The 18229-nt window shown below is 39.9% G+C and overlaps 2 protein-coding genes across 3 annotated transcripts in view; one reads left to right on the top strand and one right to left on the bottom strand.

The window, feature by feature from the left end:
* Positions 1 to 14844, top strand: part of LOC118772998 (F-box-like/WD repeat-containing protein TBL1XR1) — a 62050-nt gene extending 47206 nt beyond the window's left edge. The window contains exons 4-17 of one of the 2 annotated variants that reach the window (XM_036521723.1): positions 8009 to 8111; positions 8380 to 8525; positions 8835 to 9054; positions 9357 to 9489; positions 10157 to 10298; positions 10580 to 10643; positions 10733 to 10830; positions 11100 to 11160; positions 11362 to 11483; positions 11584 to 11658; positions 12077 to 12204; positions 12431 to 12596; positions 12897 to 12998; positions 13333 to 14844. In XM_036521723.1, the coding sequence (XP_036377616.1) occupies positions 8054 to 8111; positions 8380 to 8525; positions 8835 to 9054; positions 9357 to 9489; positions 10157 to 10298; positions 10580 to 10643; positions 10733 to 10830; positions 11100 to 11160; positions 11362 to 11483; positions 11584 to 11658; positions 12077 to 12204; positions 12431 to 12596; positions 12897 to 12998; positions 13333 to 13359 (1542 nt within the window). In that variant the 5' untranslated portion in view covers positions 8009 to 8053 and the 3' untranslated portion in view covers positions 13360 to 14844. Of the gene's footprint in view, positions 1 to 8008; positions 8112 to 8379; positions 8526 to 8834; positions 9055 to 9317; positions 9490 to 10156; positions 10299 to 10579; positions 10644 to 10732; positions 10831 to 11099; positions 11161 to 11361; positions 11484 to 11583; positions 11659 to 12076; positions 12205 to 12430; positions 12597 to 12896; positions 12999 to 13332 lie in introns of both variants that reach the window. The other variant, XM_036521722.1, reaches the window with a different exon arrangement.
* Positions 14845 to 16617: 1773 nt separating this feature from the next.
* The window catches only part of si:ch211-51h4.2, a 122871-nt gene continuing 121259 nt past the window's right edge, over positions 16618 to 18229 (bottom strand). Inside the window, exons 17-18 of the mRNA XM_036554964.1 lie at positions 17820 to 17923; positions 16618 to 17727 (exon numbers count right to left, since the gene is read on the bottom strand). Coding sequence (XP_036410857.1) covers positions 17559 to 17727; positions 17820 to 17923 — 273 coding nt within the window. The 3' untranslated portion in view covers positions 16618 to 17558. The remainder of the gene's footprint in view (positions 17728 to 17819; positions 17924 to 18229) is intronic.

The raw sequence follows: 18229 nt of genomic DNA, 5'->3' as shown, positions 1-18229 counted from the left end.
TATGGGCCTATCCTGTAGTTTTAATAATTTACCCAATCCTTATCAGACCTAGTTGTGTGAATAAATAAATGAAGTGTATGTTATTGAGAGTAGCCTGCCCAGCAGACAGAGTACTTATTAGATATTCATGTTTCAGCATCCTGTTGTAATGTGGTCTTCATGAGCCACAGGCCAATCACTGTGGCTACAAGGAGCTTATTCACTTGGCTGCATATTGGATTGAAAACCAAGCTGTGGGGGCACCTGTTGATTCCCGGAATGCCTCCCTAGTGGCTTTCTCACCCCCGCTGTGCTCCTAAACGCATCTCAGATAATAACAGTAAATATTAAGCTTGCTGTAAATGCCTTACCTAGCAACTAGCTAGGTACTGCTAGTGATAGCTGACTAAGCAGAGAGTGCCGCTTGTTAGCCAGCTGTCTGGTTAGGTACTGGCTACACCTATTTCCTGCTGAAGGTAGCAGCTGTTACAGTACCTGCTGTGTTAGCTAGCTGTGGAATACAAGACCTTGTTACAGCAAGCTAGCTGCTATTGACTGTGGTGCTAGTGCTTCATTTGTTGTTACAGGTGTAACCACCAGTATCTATAGCATCCCACTTCACAAGTTTTGTGTGAAAAATAGTTCCAGAAATTGACTCCATAACCAGCCACACAAAAATTACCCGTTTGGTAAAATGAAAAATGAAAACTACATGGTGAGCTAGTGTAGCTTTAACTTAATGATATTGGCTTGCTCACTTGTTAGTATTGGCCACAGTCTCCGCTGTTTGAAAACTCCATGCATGTAAAACAAGTGATATGTGCACAAAGAATAACTTGATTTGATGATTTATAGCTGTTTTTTTTTTTTTTCGAAACCAGAACTACATAATATGTTCAAATTGTTGGTAAAAAGGGATCAGTATTACCAAACTAGCTGGCATATTATAGCAAACCATATAGTTATGAAAGCTAATATCCATGCATTTACTGGAATAAGTGTGTGTGTGTGTGTGTGTGTGTGTGTGTGTGTAATTTGAACATCCCAACTTATTGTTAATAAGCACAAAATATGTGCACAGCTGCCTAACTAAATGAAATGCATCTTACATTAATCAAACTAGGTAGTCGAATCTCCTAACAGTGATGAGGCAACCCTCCTACTTTGCAGTACTACTTGATAAGTAGTTTGCCCATTTGCAATACTTACTAACAGCTAGCTACATATTTTTTAAGATGATGCTTACTTGCAGAATATCATGACAGGCCAGTCATCTTGCAAGGGTGGATTGCTGAAAGTAGGGTCTAGGTGACTGGCTCCAGTTCCTGCTCCAGACATGGGGTTTCAGTAGCTAATTAGTAAGCCAGGAAAGCAATGTATTACACAACAAGGCAAAATAGTCTAAACAGTTGTTACTTCTAGGTGGTGCACTGTCTGAATGCCCAGCCGTTCATGCCCAGCATTTCACTTCAGTGGTGGCTGCTTTGTCAAGGCCCCCCTCCTGCCTAATTTTCACTTCAATTCAGTGTCACTACTAGTGTAAATAACATGTATTTCTGCCATGCCCCCTTCCTACCCCATGCCTCAGAGGCATGTGATTGTCAGGACAGTTACAATTTGGAGGCCTGGCATAGAATGGTTATTTATTTATTTCTATGTGTATTCGTTTTGTAAAATTGTTAATAAGGACTGAAATAAACTATTACTACTACTATTACTAGAATGCAGTTGCTGATTATGAAAGAATAAAATGGGCCAGCACGACCCTTTCTGGATACAAGTGGCTTGATATGTATATCTTAAGGGGGCAGTCTAAGGTAAGGAGAACTGATTTGGTGGTTACCAGTAACACAGGTGTCCTTACAGATGAGTAGGCTTACTTGGTTTACATTAATAACTTTAAAACAAATTGTTTCCAGTAGGTTTTAAAAATGCAGATTGAGTAATACAACAGACCCTGTGCTGATGGGGGGGGGGGGGGGGGGGGGATTAAAAGGAAGAGGGTTCCTTCGCATATGCCTGAAAAATAGCACAATTCAAAAGAGTGATCCACGTTCAAATATGTGTCTTAATTTCACGGTCTGTTTCTTTCTTCTCTCTCACCAAAATTACTATTAAATGCAGTTAAATCTTTAATTCCCTCTAAATGCTGACCAAGTTATGTTCTGAGATAAAAGTGTGTTTTTATTATCATTATCTTGATTAATATTATTTGGGTCAGGCTCTGGCTTATGAATCACTGTGCATCTCAGGCCATAGACCAGGATCAGGCTTGAAGTCATTTGGCTTGGGCTGGGTTGAGCTTAAATTTCAGGCCAAGCAAAACTCACCTGAGACCATTTTGTAAAATGCAGTTGGAGACTTCCTCCCATTCTTTTTCTTTCAAGTTATTTCCCTCTCGTTTGACTCAAACCAGGAAATCCAACAAGTTTCCTGATTTGATTGTGCTCTAAGGTGGTCGTCAGTGTGTAGGTTATTATTGAATGGAGCACTCTTCCTGGCCATTGATCTTGGAGTTCAATAATGTGGATGAGTACTCCACACTGTTGCAAGGATTTAATTTGGGAGCACCATGAGATGAAACACATTGATTCAAATGCTCAGGTCCTTTCAAGGAGCTAAAAGCTACTCTGTTCCAGCAACTCTGGTGTGATTGGCCATTGCAGCTCCACTCGTGTTTTGTTTGTTTGTTAGTGTAGGTTAGGTGTAGACTCTTTCTATAGCATTGCCACTCATAGTAGCGTTTGTCTGACTGATTTTGTTTGAGATGCTGCTCATTTTGGTTACAGTAATAGTTTGCACTAGTGACTCACAAGTTCATTAATGACAGTGTAATTAAAATGATATAGATGAGGGATGGTAATAGGTACAGTATCGTTGTATTTGTCAGGGTATCAGGGTGGTTTAACATTAGTGTCTGTTGAACTGGCAATGCTTAATGGTATAAGAAATAATACACATTTGAAATATATTACAGATGTTGAAGAGTAACATCCAAATCAACCCCATGAATAACTCGCCAAGGTTCCCCATTAAGGATCAGTGTTCTCTTTTTAGACACAGAATGGATGGGAGAGGGGGTGGAGGTGAGCTGTGGTTGTATAATTTTGCCAGCTAGCTAGAATGTAGCACTTAGAGTGCAGCTCTAAGAGGAGTCAATTAAAAAAAGGCCTTTTGGTACAGAACTGAATTTCAGCCGTGGCCAAAAAAAGCCACCTAAAGATGAAGAACTATGGTGTCTCAACTAACCAAGATGAAACAAACCACACTGAGGACATTTGTGCAGGCAGAGCATTTTTTAATTTTTATTTTAACTTTGCTTATTTTAACTTTAACTAAAGCTGAGTTGTAACCTCTCAGTCACATTTCCAGAGACAGAATGGTGTGGATAGTGCATACATGTTTAGTGAAGTATAGTTTAAGAAGTGAACTGGGATTATTTTTATTATTATTATAAATAGCAGTAGTAATAATAATAATAATACGAATTATCAGTAATATTTTTTTTACTAGCAACTTTTCTTCTGAATTGCCATAGTTGATGTGGGGGATCTGGGAGGTGTTTTTAATTGATGTGAAATTGACAATTTAGTACTTCACAATGTGTCAATCCCTCTAACTTTTTCCGCTGTAAATGTCAGCTAGACTGTGCCATTTCCTCTTATCTGTCTTTACTGCTACACCTGCCATTAAACTTATCTTGCAATACTCCAGACAGTAGTCATGAATTGGCAAAGTATCTTAATATTGATAATCACTTAAGCAAATTAACCAAACAGATCGCACAGGTGTTTGTTGTGGATTTGTTTACCAGTGTTTGAAATGCACTGTAAAAACAGTGTGAAATTAGGACAAGTACTTGAAGGCCTCTAATGATTTTATCCTCAAGAATTAAGAGCTGAAATAGCTCTTCCCTTCTTGAAGCAAACTGAATGCTCAAATAGCTGCAGATCTATTTTGCAGGGAAGGAAAAGGAAAATTTCCATTGCTACAGCTGTGCTCTCAAAATAGAACAAAACCTCAGCACCTGGAAATGAAAAAGAAATGAACACTTCTTTACTACAGTGGTCTATGAGAGCATCTTAGCAAATGAAAATACTGTGCAAACCACATCCTATAACATTGAACATCTAGTACATTTCACTTTTCAGAACACACATTTGTCAACACACTATCAGTGTAGGTACAGCATATGTGTTGATGCACAAGGGCTGTTTCAAGTGTTTCACAGATGCATAAGGTTGCTTTTATACCTTCTTATCTCTCCACAGCCAGTGTCCAAGACATTCCTCTGTAGTGCGGTTATGTAACATTTAGACAGCGAAATAAAAATACAACTGTGGTGCATTATTGCACTATTTTCTAGCTGCACTGTTTTCTTCCCCTTGAGCAGATTTATAGTGGGGGCTGAAAACAATGCAGCATGGTTGGCAGAAGGACTTCTGTGGGGTGGGCCTGCACAAACAGTGTGAGGTTTGGATTATATTGAAGAGAACATTAGATTGGTAAATCCTTTTCCCACAATTCATATATGAGCTATTTGCTATTTGAATGATTACGTTAGGGCTAAAACATACAGCTCTTCTACTATGAGCTAGCGAATCTAGATACAAGAAATATAAAGTGTTTTTCTTCCCCCATATGTTGACTTAGAACATGCTATACTACTTGCACATCATCTGTACTTAAAATATAAATTAGAAGCAAAGTTTTGCAGTGTGACACTGCTGAAAGATTTGTTCATAATCTTTAATCCTGCCACATGATGCTTGTGGAACACCATTACCGGATGCCAGCTGGAGCAACATTCACACCCCAAAGCGGGTGTCATTACCCATTACTGAAAATTCAGCTTCACAAGGCTGCTGAGGCAGGACATGAGCTCAAATACTGATTTTATATTTAGAGTTAGGTTATTGTCGCCGATGATAAAACATTAATTGAACAGGTACTGTTCAACACCAACAACAATTTTTCTGGCCTTCTCACCCTCTGTATGAGTGCAGTACTGAAGCTGAAGTGCTGAAGCTGCTCAGTCAGTCAGTGAGTTAGCGTCATTATTGTTTCAAGGTCTGCTTCCTCCAGCCTCAGCCAACAACAAAAATAATATGGCTGTGTTTGTCTTTAACCCTTCTGAAGTGCACTTTGTAAACAAACTTGCTGTTCCAGCATAGCTTTTTCTCACAGGCTGAAGTAATGTTATATCTTGATGATTGTGTTTTGAGAATATAACAGTAATGAAAAACTATTTTCATGTGTGTATCAAGGAGAACATGTAATGCTATGTAGTAAAATGGTGATTTATTTATTAGCCTAACATGATTTGACCATAATAATTCTCACTTTATGATTATGCCACTGTTGAAAAAAGTTGAAACAGCAGTGGTGTTTTAAAGTTAACTATTTTATGTATTCTATTATATTCTATTCTATCATATTACATTAAATATAGGGCTGTGCGATATGACGATATATATCGTGTGACGATAGAAAAACGCCTATCGTTTTCCCATTATGCTCATTATGCTCATTTCATTGTGTCGCAAATCACACACTTTACAGCAATATTTTTCGTCATTTGGACGACGCTTCACGTTCTCCCACACGGCAGGGATGCAGGCAGAAATTTTGCGTGAAGGCAACACAAACAAACATGGAGGAGACTGAATGTGACACAGAACTATAGTTGAAAAGTGTTTTCTATTCACATTTTTATATTTTATACATTAATATTTTATATTTTGTTACATGCTAAACCCTTTCACACGTAACGTATTTATACGCTATATCTAGCATGTCATTAGCGTTATTAAGCTTCTCATAGTTTTCAGTTAGCATTTGCTATATTTTTTAACATTAAATTGCCGTTTCCTCAAAACTAAAATTAGCTAGAATTTTTCCAGTCTAGTGTTTTAATCGCACCGGTTTTAGCATACACGCTAAAAGGCTAATCACACCGGTGTGACTGTATGCGCGAAAGGGTTAATTGAAAATTTGCACAAAGGTCCTAAATAAAAGGAGAAAAATAATCAAATATGAGTAAGTACTTTTTATTTGTCAAGTATATAATTTGAAATGTAATAAGAAATAGGCCTTACCATGTGGTCATTTTATATAAACTATTCATTGAATTTACAGAAAATGTGCTATATCGTGATATGTATCGTTATCAGGATATGAAATGACCTATATCGGGATATGAGATTTTCATCATATCGCACAGCCCTAATTAAATATATAATATATTTAATAATGATGGTGATATTTATAATCAATCCCATGATTCTGTGAAATATATGTAATACCAGCAAACAATTGCAAACATTTTATTGCAGTCCTGTTTGCAGTGTTGCTGGTTAGCTAAGCATAGTTGCAACTGCATTTCAATGTCTGAATGTCAGACAATGAAATGCAGAATTCAGAATTCAGAATGTCTGGTAGCTTTCTACCTCGCATATGAACTAGCAAATATGTACTGTGTCTGGAGCTAGGTGGAACCCAAATGGCCTTGCTGAATTCCGGTGTTTAAAAGTGGGTTGAGCAGTCGGAAGTTCAGCTTAATACACTAACGCTCATTCTGCTGCATTTCTGCTCTACTGGGAAGGACTTTTTATCATGGTGATAGCTTGTTAGCTACTGTCTTGTGTACATAATTTGCTACCATTATTTAAAGCTCTGTTAAGTTGCCACTCTGACTTGTGTGAATGTCCCTGGAAGTGCACTTGAGCTATTCATTTTAGCCTTATGTGCCAGTTATAATTTCTGTCAAAACACTGCCCAAGAATTACATCTATATGGTCTTTGTCTGATTTATTCTGTAGTGCTTCATAAACAGAGTAAAATGAAAGTGAGGAGGATCAGCAGCACAGAATTTTCCCTTCTGAATTCTAAGCACATTGATGTGTTTCATTGTGTTACATTTAATCAATGCACACACCAGAACTTGTGTAGTTAGACATCATTTTTGCCTGCAGCACACTAGCGTAAATATATATTTATCCCATTGGCATTGCTTGTGGAATGCATAACATTAGTTGGTATATGTGTCAGTTTGTGCTTTTTGAAGGACCCACTGTTTATTTAGTTGGTGTCCACTTTTGACAGATTTCAGATCTATACGATGGTGTGTCTGATGGCGTGTTATTTCTGTTTCAGCCTGACCCTTATTGTAGATCACTTGCGTGTAGTAATTGTTGAACTGAGCCCATAATTATGTTGCCTTTAACCAATCCATATCATGTTGTGGGGGGTCTGAAATTAATAGTCTGAGACTATTTCCATTCCAGTAAGCCAAAAATAGACTAAATAAACAAAGCTCAAAACAACTGTACCCTTCATACAGCAGACTTTCTGGTGCTCATGTTGTACACTAGGCAATTTATAATACCCAACACAAATACTGTAAGCATAGCACAAGTGTGTGTTCTCACTTTAAGGAATCTGTCAGTCTCCAGTGCTTGGGCCCATATTCCTGATTGTGCCTGTGCTAATTGAAGAAAACAAAGTTCTGTGTTGGTGGTGATTGGGTGTTGAAGCAATCTTCCATTGCTGCAAAAGGAGACAAGACAGAAGGAGCACTTCTAGTACAACACTGCTATAAGAGTACAGTGGAGGACAGAGGTACTGCAGCTTGTTTTTTTTTTAAGTGCCTTAGAAAGAGTACCACTGTTGTCCACTGTTAACCTCTGGCAGCAGGGAGCCAGTGAATGTCTCTGGAGGCAGGAGATACCGGTGCCCTGGTGTGAACTGCAGCACAGTGAGGAATGTTCTGTGCGCACAAAATGCCTTCTAGTACTTGTTCGAAATGCCTTCTAGTACTCTAACGCAATGGGCTTTTGGAATGTGTAGGGGAGGAATTTGCTTCTGTATTAGCCAAGAACTCAAACTTGTTTTTAAAGGTTGTCCTTCGAACCTTAGTGTCACAACTATGTTATTTTTCACAAGAATTTTGGGATGCTGGCATCTTCATGGACTAAAGGTGTGTGTCTGTCTTCCCCCATCCTTTCTCTCTTTCTTGCTCTGCCTGCAGGCTTGTGTCCTGTGTGCTGACCTCATGGTGTAACCAGGAGTAAAGATGAGCATAAGCAGTGATGAGGTCAACTTTCTGGTGTACAGATACCTGCAGGAGTCAGGTAGGTTTTCTTTAAACCATGCATTTGGACAATCAGTGTTAGTCAATGTGTGCTGCAGCTTCCAACATGGTATTAGGGTGTCTCAGTATGAATTTCCTTAATTTCATTTTTATTTTTAGAAACCATGCAAATTCCTGTGTTGGTAATATTTTAATATGATTTCAGATGTAACAAAGGAGACCGTTGACTGTCTACTGCATGCTGTGGACAGTGTTTCTTACACAAGTGTTACATCATCACACTGATGTGCTTGTCATGTCTCTGGCAGGGTTTTCTCACTCAGCCTTCACGTTTGGCATCGAGAGCCACATCAGCCAGTCCAATATAAATGGCGCCCTAGTGCCCCCTGCTGCTCTCATCTCCATCATCCAGAAGGGCCTGCAGTATGTGGAGGCTGAAGTCAGCATCAATGAGGTGAGGCTAGCTTTAACTGTCCATTCACACTCCTCTACGTTTACCCATCCAAGTAATTCACGTCCAGCCATGATAAATAACTATGGCTAAAGCAAATGGTTCTCAAAGGTAAAATGATGTGACCAAAGCTTGTCACTTGGGCTAAATTAAACATTTTAAGTGAGAAGTTCAAGTGGTATTTCCTGTTGCTTTTAGTCATATAGGAGCCTATTTGTACATTGCACATATGATCAGTTTGTATGATATGAGCGTCTGTCAAGTTAGTGAATTGGGAGAAGGGAGGAGCTCACAGTGGACCCCTGTCTATAGGACGGCACGCTGTTTGATGGGCGACCGATCGAGTCCCTGTCGTTGATCGATGCGGTGATGCCGGATGTGGTACAGACGCGGCAGCAGGCCTACCGAGACAAGCTGGCACAGCAGCAAGCTGCCGCCGCACCACCCGCCACCACGGCCAACCTGCAGGGCAACACCAAGAATGGCGAAAACACGGCCAACGGGGAAGAGAACGGAGCTCATGCCTTAGCTAGTAAGTCCATTCTACCAGGCCTCTGTACCTCCACAGCAAGACTAGCACTGACTGTAATCTAGATCAGCTGTTTTCTCATATTTGCTTGCATTTGAGTGGTGTGAACGCATGCAGTGATCAAAGGCAAAGCATTGCGGCTATGTTGTATGTCACAGTCTGAAGATTTGGTATAATGAACATATGTTTTGCCTGATGCAGCAGCTGTGACTGCATAAACCTGCAAAGTGTGTTTATAAGGTGTCGCTTTTGTCTCTGTGATTTAGATGCTCTGGGTTCTCATGGCTGTTTCTCCGCACTAACAGACAACCATGCAGACATGATGGAGGTTGACGGGGACGTGGAGATCCCCCAGAATAAAGCCATGGTGCTGCGCGGCCACGAGTCGGAGGTGTTCATTTGCGCATGGAACCCCGTTAGTGACCTCCTTGCCTCCGGGTTAGTGTCCCCACAGCCTCACCTGCCCACTTGACTATTTCACCACAACCCCAAATCCATTCACACAGCCAGGATGAGGGAATTTTAGGAAGAGCCTGTGAACAATATCAGTTCGGATTAAGTGATTGTGGATTTGGCGAGCGTCACTTAAATTCTTCCTGGAAATGGAATACTGCTTACTAGCTGCATGCAATTTTGCAGTTAGTGTTCTAGTGGTACTTCCAATATTCCATGCACCAAAACATTGTCTTTACTGTAGCATGGTGGCTCATCACAGCTCTGCAAGGAATTATGAATCTACGTGGAACACATGTAAATGCTATCTGTTTTCATATGCTCCACAGGAATGAAAAATAATAATTGGTGCTTGAGCTTTATTTAGAAGTGAGAGCATAGAATCACACGTCCTTGGCATCGCAAACCTTCTTTAACAGTATAAAAAGACCCACTTAGAGACGGCATGTGTTGCTATCAGCTACCAAAAGTCTGTTTACACCCATAGAGCTTGCTTCCATGAACGACTCTCTTGTCTCTGGAGCCAGTGATGGTGAACCCTAGGAGAAGTGCTGTCGGTTGATTTGGGTGTGGTGCAGTGAGTGGCCACTGAGGGCACGTGAGCCACGCTGGCAGTCCCGCTGCAGCGGTGTGACCGCATCTCTCTCCCCAGGTCCGGGGATTCCACAGCGCGCATCTGGAACCTTAGCGAAAACAGCACCAGCAGCTCCACGCAGCTCGTGCTCAGACACTGTATACGGGAAGGAGGGCAAGACGTACCAAGCAACAAAGACGTCACATCATTAGACTGGAATGTGAGTGGCGCTCCAGCTGTTCCACTGTAGGCCTCAGCCCAGGCTGTGGGCTTTATTCACAGATGTCCAGTGAACACTGACATACTCCGTTAGTGAGTGGAAGTATGCTGTCAGTTTTCTGCATGATTTTGTAATTCAAGGACAGACGTTAAATTACAGAGAGGGAGACTCGTGGCCAAATAGCAATGCAAGAAACATCATTTTTGCACGTTTGCAGCAAAAGAAAACAATGACTTGGTTCTGTAATGACTAACTGCTCTTATTAATGCGGATTACTGCAGAGTGAAGGTACGCTACTAGCAACAGGCTCCTATGATGGATTTGCAAGAATATGGACTAAAGATGGTGAGCTGCTATATTTTCTCTTACTTGTTCATGAATACAGAAGTCCATGTTGATTTTTGTTTCTGATATGAACGAATCGTGATTTGTAGGTAATCTTGCCAGTACCTTGGGGCAGCACAAAGGTCCTATTTTTGCTCTGAAATGGAATAAAAAAGGAAATTTCATCCTTAGTGCTGGTGTAGACAAGGTAAGATCATAAACGGATTCTCTTAATGTCTGTAATATCTGTATGTTACATTTACTTGACTTGACATTTTTGTTGGATGTAGGTCAAAAACCAATATGAGTGAACTTTCATTAGCAAATCCATATACCTTTCAGATTGGGATTTCATGTTTTTTTCTTCCGTGATTTACACATAAAAGCTTTATGTAAAATAGATTTTAGTGAAAATCCTCTGTATGCTTATAGGAACACAACAGATATTAATGTCAGGTCTGTTACCCTTCTACCCAGACAACAATCATATGGGATGCTCATACAGGAGAGGCCAAGCAACAGTTCCCCTTTCATTCAGGTGAGTTGCAAATGTACACAGAACAGACCCATGCATGTCAGAGTAGTGCAAAATCTGCCTCATTTTTGCTTGTGTCCAGTATTCATCGAGCACATAGAAAACAGTGTCCTTACCAGGGATGTACAGCCTCCCATACCTTCATCTTAACACTTAGCAGGTGAACTCAGCAATGTTTTTGTGTCCTCCCTTTCCCAACGGCAGCACCTGCACTGGATGTGGACTGGCAGAGCAACAACACGTTTGCCTCCTGCAGCACAGACATGTGCATCCACGTGTGCAAACTTGGCCAGGACAGACCCATCAAGACATTCCAAGGGCACACGGTAAGCCCTCGCCCTTCCGTCTATGTGTGTGTCTTTGGCGGGAATGGCCAAGGCCGGGGAACACACCCCCTCTCATCTCATCCATCCCTTTCTCTTCCAGAATGAAGTGAATGCAATCAAGTGGGATCCGACCGGTAACCTGCTGGCATCCTGTTCTGATGACATGACTCTGAAGGTCAGTCTGAGGCACCGTGTGGCCTCACGGTGTTTTCTCAAAGCAAACAGGCAGGGTCCCTAGCTGCTGAATGCCATGCCATGCCCGTGACAGATTGGTGCCACCACCAACTAAACAATAGATAAACAATTTAATCCAAGTGACAGCGACTGAAATATTAACATTAGAAAACTGAATTGGCGGATTTCTACAGTCCAATGAGGATTGCTTAAGAGAACTAAAACATACCATGTGATTTAAAAACTTGCTTGCCGTCTGAAACGTGGATACGTCAGGATGTCTACAGTAGTTTTCAGCAATCGAGGAATTTGATGAGAATGCAGCATGTCATATAGAAACATTTCTGTGCCTATTCTGTGTTTAGTTTTATTGTGGTTTTTGTATTGTTCATTGTTAATTGTCCATGGTTCCATGGCAGATCTGGAGTATGAAGCAAGACACCTGTGTTCATGATTTGCAAGCACACAGCAAAGAAATCTACACTATCAAATGGAGCCCCACTGGGCCTGGAACCAACAACCCCAACGCCAATCTCATGCTTGCCAGGTACCTCGCAACAGTCCAGTCTGTTTACCAATATTAAACTGCTTTCATTCCTTTAGTGCAACTTACCAATACTAAACTTGTTGGAGTGCATAGCAGTATTTGCATTCATTGTAATATACTGATCGTCCATTCGGTTATTTATCATGTGCATTATTCCAAGGAACACTGGGATAAACCCCATCACCGTTTCAGTGTTACTTGGCTAACGCTGACTGCTTCCTTGCAGCGCGTCCTTCGACTCCACTGTTCGGTTATGGGATGTAGACCGAGGCATCTGCATACACACGCTGACCAAACACCAGGAACCCGTGTACAGCGTAGCCTTCAGCCCAGATGGCAGGTTCTTGGCCAGCGGTTCCTTTGACAAGTGTGTCCACATCTGGAACACACAGGTACAGCTTGCTCTCGTTCTGCTCCACATCTTTGCAACCAGTTGTGCAACCAGTTCGCACAAGCGTATTTTAGTTGATTGTTTGAGCAAAGGAAGTTTTGTTACTGCAGTTTTTTTTCAGAGATTGATACCCATAACATATACATCCAGAGTCAAGAATGCTACATGACAGCCCTGCTTAAGTTCCATGGGAAATTAAATTCATCTAAAAAGCATTCTGTGGCGTGATCACTGTGGACACCCAGTGATCCTTCAGCTGATCACGATTTTTAATTTTTTTTTTTTTTTTTCTTGCTGTCAGACGGGTGCTTTAGTCCATAGCTACAGGGGAACAGGAGGCATCTTTGAAGTCTGCTGGAATGCAGCGGGCGACAAAGTGGGAGCAAGTGCATCAGATGGATCTGTAAGTTGTGCTGCAGCTTAATGGCATTTTTGATGAAGCATGCTCGCAGTGCGAATTCTTTATTTCTGTAAAGTTGTTTCATTGGTCCAGTCATGCTTTAACCAAACCCATACTCAAAATGAATTGTGTGTAATGCCTACCTTCAACATAAAACAAAAGCTGATTTGATCTTGGTCGATGAAATCTTATTATTTACAAATGAAAGCAAACACAGAAGTCTTACCTCCTAGGAACAAAGCATATTTGTTTTAAATCTGAATGTTTATAATTGTAGCACCTTTTCTTCTCATATATTAATAGCTCAAAATTCACAAAATACTCTGGTTGATTGCAGGTGTGTGTATTAGATCTGCGGAAATAACGCTGCTTGTTGGAAGCCATGGACCGACTATGAATGTGTACATAGCCAAAATGACTGTCCCTGCCCCACGTACTGCTAGTCCCTACTGAACCATGGCCAGCCACTACAGCCAAAACATTGCACCCCGACACAGCAGCCTCCGAGGACTAGGGAACGTCCTGGGCCCAGAGGATTCTACCCACAGACACGAGGGGACTTTTGTAAGTGACAGAAAAAGAAAAAAAGAAAAGAAAAAAGAAGAGGGGGAAAAAGGACCCATATATGTACCAAAATTTGAAAGCTATTTTCTGTTTTGTTCTTCAAACCAGTCTCAATAAAAAAGGATTTTTATCTTCGTTGGTAGATAAGTTTGTGTGTGCAGACATATCGGCTTTCTCCATCCTACGGCAGGCAGTTAGTTCCTTTCTCCTTTTCAAACGTTTCAGTTCTTTATGTTACAGCTGCTTGAAATGGAGGAGTCTGTCACCTTCCTCCATTTCCTTCTTACTTGGACAGAAAACAGTTATTACAAAAAATGTCTTTGGTACTGTGTGTTTTTGTGGTTCAAAAACATTGAGGGGGGACTCGGATATTGTTAAATTTTAGTTAAAACTTTTTCTTATTCAATTGTAGTTTTGATGCTATGGTTTTACTGTTCACATCTAAAAGCAGTAGGATTTTTTTTTCCAAAGGGGACATTATTTTCTGTCAAATATAAAGAAATACACAAATAAGATGGGCACAAAAATTTGAGAAGATGCATCATGGATCATTTTGCTTTAAAACCATAATTATGGTTGGATTGTGCACTATTGATAGAGCAACATAAAAAAATGTTCATACAAGATCTTTCTGGACAAAGGTTTACTGCTGTAGCTGTTATTAGAAAGCACCATTCATTAGTAAACTGCAGATGATGTTTTAGTCGGTGACAAATTAGGCTCCAGTATTAATGACTGATAACGTGTAGCTTTTTAAAAAAAGTCCACTGGACAATGTAAAAATCAATTTAACACTGCTGTCTGGCAGACTGAGGTCCCTCTGCAATGTATTACTCAAAAAGGGAAGACTTGCTTTAAGTTTCTTTTTTTGTGACAAACTGACAGCTTACAGTATTTCATACTGGTGTTGGACTTACTTTGATCTTTCATTATGTAACCTTGCTTTTGCCTCTAAAGCTGTGAGATTGACATGGTTTAGTTAATTGTGTGCAAATGAATGCTAAAAGATAATCAAGTCTCAATATTTTACTTGTGCCACCTGCATAATTGCTTCCATCTCTGCTTTGATATTTCATAACTGATTCTGTTTTTATTTTGTCAGCACAGCAGTCTAATTGTTTTGTTGTTTTGCATTTTATTAGTCATTAAAACTGGAACTTTTCCAATCTGATGTTTCATAGGATTTCCATATGATGTGTTGACAGAAGACTATTCTCAGTAATGCACTGACAAATATTTCTGTTATTAGAGTAAAAGATGAAGCTTAAAGCAAGTCTGGGTGTTGGGCAGGGAAAAGAAAATGTAATTGGTAAATATTACATGGAGCACCAATTTAACTATAGAAATATCTGTGTTATCACAGGGAATTATTTTATATACTCGTACATGTAAGGGTAGTTTTAAAATTAAATCTGTATTGCTACCTTGTTACACACTGTCAAGTGTGTTTTAAAATTATGCATCATGTGTCTTCACCATGCAGTTGCAAGTGTATGAGAGGTTCTCTGTTATAAAATACCATTAATACAGTCATAGTAAAATTAGACCATTTTGTTTTTCCTCTATGTTTTATTGTCAGCTACAGTTTGTTTTCTGAGACTTTCTGTGTACTTCAGAGTGCTACATCAGCATCCCAGTTGATTTTTAGCCTTGGCAAAAGCTCCACGGGCACATGCCGAGTCGGGCCTGCGTGGTGAATTGCTTGCCCATATTGGTCAGCAAGACAACGGGGCACAGTGGAATGTTACAGACAGTGCCAGCTGATCAAGTTCAGAGCCAGAATCATGGCAGTCCCAAGCCCTGCTGTAACCAGCACGCAAACCACGCTTCATTCTTTTTTAAGCCTTACAGTACATGCTCGTTTGGTGTGTGTAGGAAATAATTTGGCTTAATCATACATTTTATACAGAGTGTAGAACTTTGAATGCTGTATAAAGTTTGTCTACTTTAAGTAGATTGCACCATCTGGACACTATTTATTATACAGTCTATGACAGTGGAATGGTATTTTATCTTTTCTTTTTTAACAAATTTGCAGTCCTGTTTCTTCCCTCCTTCCATTGTCCTTACCTGACTTCTGATCTTATTCTTACTATCTGTATGTCCCCTTGCGGTTTTGTACTCTTTGAAAACTTTTGTAAGTCCTATTTCTTTGTAGCTGTTAAAACAAAAGGATTAAAATTGAAAAGAATTGGACATGCCATACCATCCTGAACCATGTAAATAACCAGTTTTGAGGATTTGGGTTCCACATTGCATCTTGAGTGCCCACGCCCACCCTTTTATTTCCTCACTAAATTAGTTTTTTGTTGCAGATTCCCTTTGCATTGTATTGATCTGACTGTTGTTATTTGAATCAGATCTGAAAAAAGTCCAGAATAAAATATATTTTGATATTATCACAGTGTGTTCATTATTGTCAATGTTCAGTTGAAACATCATTTTGGAACATTAATGATAGCCAGTTGGTAATGATTTCTTGTCACTACACAGTAATACACAATAATTACATGAGTTTATAGTTTTTCTCAAGCTGATGCCTTTAAGGTATGGATTAACTCTAACCGCAGTGTACTTTGTCCTTATATTTATGTTGTTTCTGCAACATGATATGACTTTGGCATTCCCTGAAATCATCAATGTAATCCTTGCTGAAGCTGTTACTAGACATAACCATTGTAGTAAATCTGGACTGTAAAGTCCTGTCCTGATAGAAGCCAGATAAGGGATGACTCTGCAGAAATAAGACTTCTGCTATATTGTGAAAATTGTCTAGGTTTTTCATGCTTTGAGTGGATGCTGTCAACAGACTGACAGAAAATTGTAATTGTTGTAATGTGCAGTATGAAGACATGCATAACAGTTCACAGATGGCACTCAGTGTCTGCACTTTGATTTGATTTGCAGGTATTACAAAGCGTTTTATTTTGCAGAAACATGAAATGCATCAAAACTGCAGTTTAGAATTCATAAACATTACATTTGATTACTCTTTAAACTGATCATCAGCAATGTATAACTAAGGAGACAAATGTGTAACAATATTTTGAGTGCATAAAGTCATTTTATATTCAACTGGCAAAGGCAAGTTATTCAGCATACATAGCTTACTTTTTTTACATTTAGCTTGATGTGCTGTAACAATCCAGGTTAAGCTCTTTGCTCTAGGGTGCGATGAAACCACACCACCTGGGAATAGCTCTGAAACCTTCAAGCCTACTTTCTTGACCTCTGCGCTACACCATCGCCCACTGTTCATTTGCTCACCAACTTTTTCCATGGTTGTTAGATCTCAAAAAACATTTTCAGTAAAACTTGAGACCCAATTGTCGGATACAAAGATCTTCAGAAGGTGGGAATTTAAGCAGCACAGTTATATACAGAAAGTTGCAGTTCTGAAAAGGAATAATCTTCCATAAACTGCATCTGAGCTGGCACACATACTGTTCTAAAGTAAGAATATCAGTCTACCAATGCAAAGATTATGCTCATATACAACATTATAAACTTGTCAGTCATACTACTGCAAGTACCGAATCTAGAGCACAAATGATATGCAGTCCTTGAAAGGGCTATAAACTCTCATGATTAGTGCCTGGAAGCACACCCAGATATTGCCCTATAAAACAGGTTAAACTGCTATGATCATGAAGTAGCTACATATTAACAAGATTGCAGGTGGTCAACTTAAAAATCAGACTACTGACAAAGTGTGATGAGTATTGCAGCATAAACCATGCAAGTGAAAATTATTTTTTCCACTGTATAAAGTGTTATCATGAGTGCTTGCATATTCAATTCAATATTCAAGAACTTCATTTTTTTTTTTTCCTCTGGGGGAATTTAGCATGTTGGACCCTTAGTCTAAATGCTCACTTTAACCTAAGTGATGTACAATATTAAAAGGGAAGCGGTAATGTTTCACATTGTACAGAAAGAGAATGTACAAATGTTGAGCAGCACCAGTGACCATACCATTATGTCAGTGAGTCCTGGGTCTCAGTGGAGGGACGAGTTGGTTGACTGGGACTGGGTTTGGATAAAGCTTTCTGCTACTTCCATCAGGCTAGTGAAGACGTCATACCCCACGGCGAAGAGGAAGTACAGAGGCAGGACCCAGTGCAGCCGGAAGAGTCTCTCCCCCATAGGCAGAGGCACAGAAAGGTGTCTGTGTGGCAAGGGGAGATGCAGTTTAACACAAAATATGGGGGACACTTTTTATCCCTGGAATTTTATTTCCCCCAAACTGAGTGCACCCACCTGAATGGCTCTGACCTGGACGTCCGCATCATTAGGAAAATGAACAAACCCATTTCGGTGTTCAGGGAGAAAGATACCACTTTATCCAGCATCACCACAAATCCCTATAGACCATACAAAAAGTTTGCTTGAGGTGTCATTTCAACCACTTCAGCTTAAAGCACTTCTTGCTGGATGGTGGCAAATTTCTCCTTTAAAATCAGACCTTTTGCAAACAAACAATACTCACTCTCACATTTCACAGCTAATTTGAGTGCACTCAATCCTCTTTGATTTTGACCTTACAAAATATGAGCATATCATATGACATATGATGGTAAGCATGATGGTAAAGACAAAATATCAGTAAGTACTCAGTGTACACACTTCCTAATGTGGAATACATTTTATTTTGTAGTTTGAATTTGAAT

The sequence above is a fragment of the Megalops cyprinoides genome, chromosome 2 (genome assembly GCF_013368585.1).
Source record: "Megalops cyprinoides isolate fMegCyp1 chromosome 2, fMegCyp1.pri, whole genome shotgun sequence".
In the NCBI taxonomy this organism is placed as follows: Eukaryota; Metazoa; Chordata; class Actinopteri; order Elopiformes; family Megalopidae; genus Megalops; species Megalops cyprinoides.
This window is presented reverse-complemented; position numbering and strand designations above follow the sequence as displayed.